This window comes from Cupressus sempervirens, chromosome 3 (genome assembly GCF_028749045.1).
Source record: "Cupressus sempervirens isolate cs-2001-9-10 chromosome 3, ASM2874904v1, whole genome shotgun sequence".
Taxonomy (NCBI): Eukaryota; Viridiplantae; Streptophyta; class Pinopsida; order Cupressales; family Cupressaceae; genus Cupressus; species Cupressus sempervirens.
The window spans coordinates 562,718,396-562,730,013 of record NC_143120.1 but is presented as its reverse complement, the minus strand read 5'-3'; the positions used below and the strand labels follow the sequence as shown (position 1 = coordinate 562,730,013).

The following is an 11,618-nucleotide window of genomic DNA, read 5'->3' as shown; positions in this document are numbered from 1 at the left end:
ACAGACATCTATTGCAAAGGTCAATAATACTAATGTGGATAGAAGTGTGGGTTTTATACATGCCACAACATTCAGTTGTTTATGAAAACAAGCAAATTTAGCACCTCTATGATCAAGCAACAAATACAGTGAAAGTTATAGATGAAGAGTATTGTAATCGATGCACTATAAATTCCCTTAATTCAAAGAGTATAACAGCTTATTCAGAGCTCATATTATTTGAATTTTGAAATCCAGAAAGAGTAAGTCTACAATGGCTGGCTCTCGATTTTAGAAGAATAAGCCACATAAAACTCAGTTTGCATCAAAATCTTCAAGGCATATACACAAACTATCTGAGTTAGGTGCAAAGATATCCAAGGGTTCACAGCATGATATGAGTAAAGGAGCAAAAGCTGCCAGGATCCAATGCTATAAAATGGTTCGACAACAAAAGCGGGTTGCACTTTTGGCAGAAAAATGTGCTTTGACTGGCTCAACAAGTCCCCCACGGATTATTGTACTATTTCCTCTTTCATCAAATGTTCAGTTGAAAAAACTAAAGCAAAAACTTTCGTCAGCAATTGTTTCAGATGAAACATGCATTTTGAATGGTGCAGATACAATGCAGATTGATATATCAGATAATGGAAAAATAGAAGCTATAACAGATGTTCTTTGTTCTTCTACTTGCAAATTAAGATCAACAATTCTGGAAGCACCACATGGCGATCTTCATACATGCTTAGACATGGCAAAGGTTGCAGATATAATTGCATTTATAGCTTCGACTGATGGCTATAGCAATGGAGTTGTGCACAATCGATATATTGATCTAATGGGAAGCCAATGCTTATCTATGCTTAGAGCTCTGGGTTTGCCTAGCACTATTGGCTTGATTATTGACTTACCAATGGATCAAAGGAAGAAACAAGATGCTAAAAAAGAATGCATTTCAACTCTTACAAATGAATTTCCAGAAGACTGTAAAATCTTCCCTGCAGATATGAAGGATGACTTTCAAAAGTTAGTAAGACATTTGGGTGAGCTGCGCTTGTCAGTACCTCAATGGAGGAATCAACAGCCTTTTCTTATGGCTCAGCAGGTTGAAATTTCAACATTGGACCATGATTTAGGCAAGAGTACACTGCTTTTTTCAGGCTATGTGCGAGCACGGAGTCTATCTGTTAACTAGTTGGTTCATGTGTAAGGAGCTAGAGATTTTCAACTGGATCAAATTGACATTCTTGAAGATCCATTTCCTCTTAATCTACATAAGAAGAGTAAAGTGGATTCCATGCAATTAGATGATAACTCAAAAAGTCAGAAGATTCTTCGATCATTGGTGCCAAACACATTAGAGTAGGAACACATTGTTGTTGAGAATGTTCTAGATCCTCTTGTAGGCGAACAGACATGGCCAGCAAAAGAACAGAACCCAAAATTTGAAGAACATTCTTCTTAATATAATAGCAAGGAATTCTTGTAACAATCCTACAGATGGTAGCCGTAATACTAGTAAAAACAAAGAAAATTCATACATGCTTACCTGTTATTGTACATGGCAGCTCGAGCTGAATGAATGCACACAGTTTTTTACCTAAAAAATTGTGAAAAGGGGAAAAATCAAATGGAGTGATGTCTTCAGTCAGCCCACAAATTACATTTTAGGCTCTCATGGCGGCAAGGGTTTCAGAACTCTTCATTATCATAGACAAGAAGCAAAATGGAAAAATGAAATATGCTTAATGATGTTAGGGTTCATATGCAAAACACACCCTTTTCTATATTGTAATATCTTTTCAAGTCCGAGCCCTTATGCTTATCGGCATTTTTTTTCCCCTTAGTTTTGTTTAATAAAGCTCAATGTGTAAATATGTTAATAGTGTGTTAATATTATCTTGTAAAAGATATATTAATATGCTATTAAGTTTTCTTATGAGCTTTATTTTATTTTGTATGTGCATAAGCATTTAATAATTGATTTTTATGATCAATTAATTACCTGTGAGGCATGCAAAATTAGTTGGGGGAACAAATAAAGGGAATATAGGACTTGCTTGAGCATATTAGGGATCGAATTGAGCATTCCAAGGGGTTGTTAAGGGGCATTTATTGACAGTTTGATCCTTTTGGGGGCAGTTTTGATAAGTCACATGGGTGGTTGATAGCTTGGCTTGACTTTTCTAGTCATTGAATGCTTATTGGAGGAGTGGGGAGGCTATTTTCAAGGCTATGTTTGTGCATACGACCCAAGAGGTTGGGTTTTGTACTTAATGAGTTTTAGAGCTCATTAGAAGTTAGTTCTGAGTTATGCAAAACAGTATGGAGTGATATTTTATCCTGAGTACTGTTATGTGCTTTTTCTGTAACTATTTTGAAGAAAAGTTGAATATATGACAAGCATTTTACAGGTTCATTTTGGAAAGGATTTTTTAGTAGTATTGTATAGTTTTTTTTTCTAATTTGATAAGGTTAGTCTGTGAATCCAAGGGTTTCTTGTTAATCTGTCTTAGTTCATACCTTGTCACTGAAGTGTATTTTGTCTGCAGGTCACCTTTGTGTTTGTTTCATTTTCATCTTATCAAGTTAAAAATTTCTATTTTTCTTAATGAGTGAGATTCAAAACCTTAATGTGAAATATTGTTGCAGGCCAATATAAAATTTGAGTGCTCCTTTGTGTTTTTCCTGCATTTTGATGGTGAAATGGTCGTTATTAGTTGAAACCTTTCTTTAAACATTTTTGGTGCATCACCTTTTAGGAAGTAGTTTATTTTTTTCATTTTTTGTAATCTTCCTTAACCCTTTTCTCAACAAGAAAGTAGTGTTAGAAGAATCAATCAGGTGATTTCCCTTAAAGGAGCCGGCCTAGAATCCGGAGGTTCAGTCATTGATAGGTTACCCATAGCCTTTGGCTATTCCAATGTTGGCCTAAATTATCAAATTTCTATTGTAATTTGATAGGGTGCAAATTTAGGTGACAACAGGTCCAATGATCCATTATGATCTATTTGTTAAAGTTGATGAAATGTCAACCCCATAGCTCCCAAGATTCACTTGCACGCAAAAACCTGTCATAGAAAGAGAGAAGCAAAAACTATGGAGGTTGGAATACCCAAATCCATAGACGAGACATTCTTGATGAGAAAAAAAGAAGATTGCTATAGTCAAAAGGGAATGAATATTACAAAGAGAGATTGTCCTTATAAAAGGAGATCAAAACCCTAACAAGGATCTAACCTAAGTTGCATTATAATAATTAATAAAATAATTAATTATTATATGTCTAAAGTTTAGCTTAAGTACACTAGAGATAATAAGTGACTTAATAATTAAATCAATATAATTTAATTAATAAGAAAATACTTTATAACTCTAACAGCCCCCCTTAAGTTAAACTTAGGGAGTAGCTACAAACCTAGAAACTACTACTGTAAGGAAATCTGGGTCCAAGCAACAAGGCCCGATGAGGTACCCAAGCACAACCAAATCTTTGAAAAGAGGAGAAATAGAGAAAACCACATGGGAAAAATCCTACTCCAAAAAGAGATGAAAAAAATGCTGAAAAGAAATAGTGAAGGACTGAAGAAGCCTCTAAACTAGGGAATGTCCTAGAAGATAGGAACAAAAGATGATCACGAAGAACACCACTGAAGCATGAAGCTGCACACACTGCCAAATTATTGATCTGAAGAACCTTGATTGTATAGAACATTACCAGGTAGAGAAGACTAAGTCTAAAGAGCTGATCAATCGATGATGGAAGGTATCTTCATGGCCTCCAAAACCATAAATAAAAGAATGTCTATATGGTAAATGATCCATCTCACCAAAATGCATAGGTATCTAGCCATTGCAATCACCTAGTACATAGGATCAAATACTGAATAGATAGCTCACTCCATCGAACCAAGAAAACAATAGAACCAACATAACCCCCCTATAAGGTTGAGAGATAAGACATGAACACTAAAACTTAATGTAATATCTTCTGCAAAATGAAGAATTAGGAACATCAAGAGTGCAAAACAAGTACAAACACCTATAATGGCACATGTCATCGATGCATTATGAGGCTAATGTCCTGGAAGAAACACCCACTTGACAAAAGAAGATGGCGAATATGACCAACTTGAAACCACCCAAGGCACTTTATAATGTAGTGGGAGTACAACAAAACACAAAGATGTCCAAGATCCCAAAATGCAATAGAGTGACACTTTATCTCAATGCATTTGCAAAAATATCACAAAAGGATTTCAACAAAGATCAAAAGAGACATAAGGTTGATACAAGAGATAGTACAACCCATGAAAAATTATCTAAAGAAACAAAATCGATCTCTGAGCCTGAAATAACCAAGATACCTACCAACATGCAAAAATATAAAAAACTAAATGAGATGTGCCTGGAGCAAAATCTGAAAGATAAAATGTCTCAAGATATATCTCTCAGAATGCAAAATAGAACTCCTGACTTTGACTGCATAAACTAGAAACCAAATAGCAACAAAAGTTAAAAAAAATTGCACCATCATGACAGGCTCTGATATCATGTTGAAGTTGATGAAAGATCAACCCCATAGCTCCCAAGAATCACTCGCATGCAAACACCTCTCACAGAAAGAGAGAAGCAAAAGCTATAGAGGTTGGAATTCCTAGATCCATAGATGAGACATTCTTGATGAGCAAAAAAGGAGATTGCTATAATCAAAAGTGAATGAATATTACAAAGAGAGATCGTCCTTCTAAGAAGAGATCAAAACCCCAACATGAATCTAAACTATGTTGCATTATAATAATTAATAAAATAATTAATTATTATATGCCTAAATTTTAGCTTAAGTAAATTAGAGATAAAAGTGACTTAATAGTTAAATCAATATGGTTTAATTAATAAGAAAATATTTTATTACTCTAACACTATTAAGACGCCTTTATGCATTAGGACCAATTATAACTTATTAATACCTCTTAGACCACCTCAATGGGCTTATGATATACACTAAGGGGTTACAATATGTCTTACCGAGTCCTAGTGTTATCTAAGTGATCCTATGATACCTTATGGTCCATTAGGACCCATTCAGACATATAAGAATCAATTACAACCCCTTAGAAAATATAAACAATCAAAACACACTATATTTAAATAGTGTGATCATTCTATAGTGCGTATGGGCTACACAATCCACTACATTTTAGTAGTGTGATCGCGCTATGCGATCCACTACATTTTAGTAGTGTAATCACGCTATTAGGCGATCACACTTTTAAAATGCATTGGAATTCACCAAACCTAAGGCTTGGATTTGCCTTGGAGATCCAACCCAAAGGTTTGGTGATCTCAAAATGTGTTAATCGATAAGCATGCCAAAAATGCTTTATTTTCTTCTGTGTACCCCATTAGTATTTGTCCTGGTTGAATATTGATAAAATCAGGTAATGTGATATTGTATATCTCTTTCTTAGCTATTTAACCATATGATTTATTTTGAATTTAGATTTTTTTAAGCCTTTTAACTATAATTTATTTTGAATGTATTCCCATTTTCTCTATAAAACCAACATATAGTATTTGGGGTTAGATTTTAGGTCGTTGATCATATTTTGCAACAAGTTATTTTTTTGAAAACTAGACTCCATTCTACGCACTTGAAAAAAATATGATTTTCGATTAGTTTTGATTGATTTCTAAGGGTTGCACAAAGAGGTTTAACGTCTTACAAAATTTGTTATATATATATATATATATATATATATATATATATATATATATGTTAGATAACTTTACACCAGAGCAATTAAAGAATTAAAAAAAAAAGATTAGAATTTTAGGGGGCCACACTTGTCACTTTATTATATTTTTACTAAAAATCAGTACCACTTTCTGTGGCCCCCTTTTTTGAGGGGCTTAAACTCCATCGATTTAAAAAAAATAAAAATTAGTAGTTTAGAAATTAGATTCAAAGGACTATGACTTTTTTTTGTTGTATTTTAAAATATTGAGCGTATCTATCTTCAAATGCTCGTCAAAGTGCAAAAATTGCTAATTTAAAAAAAAAGGTGGCATCTTAGACCCCCTTTTGACACCCCATCTTGGTATGCATATACTCATATATACATGTATATGTACATCTACACACACACTGTGTGTGTGTGTGTACATGTGTGTATATATATAGATTTACATGTATATATTTACACGTATATATATGTATATATGTGTGTGTATATAAATACATATGTATGTATGTATATATACATATATATGTATGTATGTATGTATATACATACACACACATATATTTGTGTGTATGTGTGTGTGTGTGTGTATGTATGTATGTATATGTTAGAGTAATAAGATATTTTTTTATTAATTACATTATTTTGATTTAATTATTAAGTCACTTATTATCTCTATTTTACTTAAGCTAAACTTTATGCATGTAATAATTAATTATTATCATGCAACAGGCAACCTAGGATATTTTCTTTTAGGGTTTCTACATTTTAGGCTTTTACCTTTCTCCTTTTATAAGGACAGTAATTTAAATCTATTCATTCATTCAATATAATTTACAATTTCTTTTTTGCACATCAAGAAAGTCTCATCTTCTGTGGATCTATGAATTCGAGCCTCCATAGCTTTGCTCCTCTCTTTCTGTGACAAGTATTTGCATGTAGTAATTTTTGGATGTTGTGGGGTTGAGTTTTCATCAACTTCAACATGGTATCAGAGATTCAAACTTTCATGTCCCTCTTCTCTTCGTGAAAGGTTTGGCTTTAGTTATAAGATATGTAAGTTTTTTTATTTTGTATTGGATTTGGGGAGTCATTTTGAGCCCAAAAAAACCTTACCATTGGATTTGTAGCACCCAAAAACCCCTATCTCCATTTAAAATTTGTCTGATTTGGACACAGTTGCAATTTGAGGCAAAATAATTTGCCCCAAAATCGAGCACACTTCCCAAGGAAATGATTTATTTTTCTATAAAAATAAATTAAAAATCTCTAAAAAAAACAAAGGGGTGTTGTTTAAATTAATTTGAAAAAAAAGTGCTTCTTCTATAAAAAAATCATGTGACTCATGCATCATCAAAGCATGCCTATGTCAACTAAGAACTGATGCATGTCAGTATAGGTATGCTACATGTACAAGGAATGACATCATCATCCTCTAGCCAAAATTTGATGGCCTTCAAACTATTTTCTTTTTAAATTTTTTTCCCATAAAAAATAATTGGTGGTTTTTTGGTCATATCTTCATCATAACGAGGTATTTTTTGACAAATCTTATATTGTCGGAAAGCTTTTTCCGAACACATCATGATGGTTCAAGATATTTGGATTTTTTATGCTCTTTGGTTTCTTGTTTATATAGTTAAAGCCAGGGGTTTTATTTTCCACTCCGGGAGACATATCATGTGTATCTTATCTTTGATTTGGGAATTCTTTGTATCATTAGAAAGGTCCTTTAGTACTATTTTCCATATTCTTTTCTATGCACATTCTATTCAATTTTTCTTTCATTTTTGGAATCTTGTGGATATCTTGGTTGTTTCAAGTTTAAGGATCAATTTTGTTGCTTCAGATGATTCATCATGAGTTGTACTATCTATTGTATCAACCTTATGTCTCCTGATTCTTGTTGACATCCTTTTGTAGCATTTTTTGCAAACACATTGAGATAAAGTGTCACTCTATTGCGTTTTAGGATCTTGTACATCTTTGTGTCTTGATGTATTCAAACTACAATAGAAAGTGTCTTGGGGGGTTTCATGTTGGCCATTTTAGCTATCTTCCTTTGTCAAGTGAGTAGTCCTTCCATGCAATTGTCCTCATGATGTATCGATGAAATGTGCCTTTGTAGGTGTTTATACTTCTTCTACACTCTCGATGTTCTTGGTTCTTTTTGCAAGAGATTATGCATTCAGTTTCAGTGTTCATGTCTTACCTATCAACATTATAGGGGGGTTCTATTAGTTCTATTTCTTTCTTGGTTTGATGGAGTGAGCTATGTACTCATTATTTGATCCTATGCACTAGGTGATAGCAATGGTTGGATACCTATGTATTTTGGTGAGATGGATCATTTACCATACAAACACTCTTTCATTCCTACTTTTGGATGCCATAAAGATATCTTCTATGTTCGATTGATCATCTCTTTAGACTTAATCTTCTCTACCTGGTCATACTCTATATAGTGGAGGTTCTTCAAATCAATAGTTTTGCAGTGTTTACATCTCCACACTTCAGTGTTGTTCTTCGTGATCGTCCTTTTGTTCCTATCTTCTAGGACATTCTTTCCATCTCTTTTTGAGTAAGTTTTTTCCCATGTGATTTTCTCTATTTCTTCTCTTTACAAAGATTTGGTTGTGCTTGGGTACCAAATCAGGCATTTGTTGTCGAGACCCATTTGTTTTTGCTTTCAGTAGTAGTTTCTAGGTTTTTAGCTACTTCCTAAGTTTATCTTAAGGGGGTGATAGAGTAATAAGATATTTTCTTACTAATTAAATCATTTTGATTTAATTTTATTAAGTCACTTATTATCTCTAGTTTACTTAGCTAAACTTTAGGTATATAATAATAAATTCTTTTATTAATTATTATCATGCAACCTACGATACTTCCCTTTAGAGTTTCTAGCTTTTAGGTTTTACCTTTCTCCTTTTATAAGGATGGTAATTGTAAGTCTATTCATTCGTTCAATACATTTTGCAATTCATTTTGCACATCAAGAATGTCTCATCTTTTGTAGATCTCTGAATTCAAGCCTCCACAGCTTTGCTCCTCTCTTTTTGTGGTAGGTGTTTGCATGCATGAAATAGTTTGATTTCTTTCTTTCTTACTTAACAATAAATAATATGTATGATACTATGCAATAATACATTTTTCATATGTGATGCAAGGGAAAGAAAATGAAATGGAAATATAGGTCATTTGAGAAAAAGATTATGATGCTAGGTCTTCATGAGATCCCTAGAAAAATAACCTAGCATGTCATGAATGAAAAAGGAAAATCACAAAATTTTTGTGAATGTTTTTAGATGTCTCATATTATATTGCATGAGATTGCAAAAAGAAAAGATGTAATTATTGAGTTTATGTTGTATGATCTAATGAAATATGTTATTTCAAGATGATGTAATCTTGGAGCTGTATGTATCTAGGAGTTTGGTTATGTTCTTTAGCGGACCACATACACAAGGTGTCATGTAGATTTTACTCCCTCATTGTGACTAGTGTTAGTCACTCTGTATACATGAATTAGTTTTCTATTTATTGGTTATGTTATTTTCAACTTTGATTTTGAGATTTTTTATGATTCTGATATGGCTGGGATGAGTGTTCTATGTTGATAGTCTTGGGAAGTGAAGTGATGTTCTCTATCATGTTCAATACATAACATTGATATAAAGTATAAGGGAGTAGATTATGGAAGCAACTAGTAGATTACCCAAAACAAAATTCCTTGTAGGTGCAAGAAATGTTTGCAACAAATCACACTACCTCCAATGTAAGCATATGTCTTCTCAACATAGCTTGTACATGGCTCAAGTGGGAGGCTCGCCTAATGGATCAGGGTTGAGCCCCATCATTATGTCATTACACCCAAAGCCCAAAATGATTTAGCTACTTCCCAAACTTCTATATAGCTCATAGACAACCAAATCCACCCCTTCACTTCGATTCATGAAACCTAAGTATTGGTGTTTCACATGAGGTTCTACAAAGGGAACAAGCCTCACCAACCACACTAATGAATGCTAATTCCAAGAATGTGGAAATTCTTAGGGATCCTCAAGTCTATTGATATTATAAAGATTATTGTTCCTAGAAACATATAAGGAAAAATTAAACAAAATACATTGTCCCCCTCACATAGAACATGGATGGACATTAGTTGAGAGGAAGAAGAATTTTCCTTCAAAAGCCAAGCATTAAATGATGTTTTGGTCATTTAAGAAATGTAAATATTTTGAAGAAACTCAAATATATGATTTTGTTGCACCCTAATTAAATGGTTGTAAATTTCTATGTTATTATTGTTTATTTATATGTGAGTGGAGTCCATTTTAATAGTTTATGAAATTATAAATAAATAAATTTAAAAAAAATTAAGAATTTATTTGGTCTTAGTTTTAAAATAAATAAATGTATAAATAAAAAATATATAAGACACAGTAATTTTTTTTTGTATAAAGTATATTTATTTTTATATATTATATCATAATATAGTTATATATGTCGTTAAATTTTTTGACAAAATCTTATTGATACAATTGTCTAAAAAGGAGTCCAAGTTTTTGATACCACTTCCTTAGAAACAAGATGACAAAAAAAAGTGAACGAGAGTTTGTACATGAAAAAGAGGGAATGTGCATAAGAAATTATCAAAACGCTCCAAAATATATGTCAACGTGAATTCATGTAACACTACGCAATGTAACTACTTTAAGCCATATTTATTTTCCTAACCCTACAAAGAAATAACTAATTGCGGATCAATTTGAATATAAAAGTTTATTAACTTAATTTTACCTATTTGCCTTATAAAACTACTTAAATGACATGAAAGTTTCATATATTAATAAAATCTATTATTCAAACTTTAAAACATTAACATGTTGGAAAAGTTGCATTTCAATTATTAGCACATATGCTTGCTAATTAGACTTGTCACTCGTATAATAAGTCTAATTAGCAAGCATATGTGCTAATAAAATAAATGCAACTTTTCCAACATGTTAATGTTTTAAAGTTTGAATAATAGATTTTATTAATATATGAAACTTTCATGTAATTTAAAGTAGTTTTATAAGGCAAATAGGTAAAATTAAGTTAATAAACTTTTATATTCAAATTGATCCGCAATTAGTTATTTCTTTGTAGGGTTAGGATAAAAAAATATCATATATTATCTTATATTTATAAAGTATATATATATATATATATATATATATAATAATTAAAATCATAAAGATTAATAGATTTTAAAATTATAAAAACAATATAAAATTTAAACTAGCGCCACTTTCGTCTCAGCATTATTTAATTTAATTATTAGATTAAATTGGTCAACAATTTCTAAAAAATAGAACACTTTCCTTCACCATTCTACATAATTAAGATGGACTCCATTAAGATTTATTAAAATAATTAACATGGCATTTGTAATCAAGTTGGCATATACAAAATGAAATTAATGAAATAAAAGACATCTAATGATGTCCATAAGACCAAATATTCCAAGCATTGCAATATTTGAGCTTTGCATGTGTCTTTAACCTTGCATGATCACTACTCTAATAGAACTCCATACACAAACAAAAAAAAGATTTTTATGTCACCACTAAATTAAGAAAGAATACATACCTCTCGTCTCTAGTTTAATAATTATTTTAAAAAGAATTATTAGCTGAGATTAACTAATTCAGAATGAAGGGTAATTGATAAAGGTATATTTCAAAATTGGAGTTACTTTGACATCAATGTAATGACAATCTTGATTATTTTGATGTTGACAAAGATTTGGAAACTCTCTCTCCCTCTCTCTCTCCCCCGCTCCATGCTCCCCCAAACCCAACCTCGCGCCCCCCTCTCCCCCACCCAATTTCTTCTTTCTCCCTCTAT

General features: G+C 32.0%; 1 protein-coding gene across 1 annotated transcript; it reads left to right on the top strand.

Moving 5' to 3' along the window:
• The first annotated feature begins 376 nt into the window (after nucleotides 1-376).
• Nucleotides 377-1,395, top strand: LOC149567665 (uncharacterized). The gene has a single exon (XM_089816657.1). The coding sequence runs from the start codon at nucleotides 377-379 to the stop codon at nucleotides 1,172-1,174; it is 798 nt and encodes a 265-aa protein (XP_089672783.1). The 3' UTR covers nucleotides 1,175-1,395.
• Nucleotides 1,396-11,618: the final 10,223 nt, after the last annotated feature.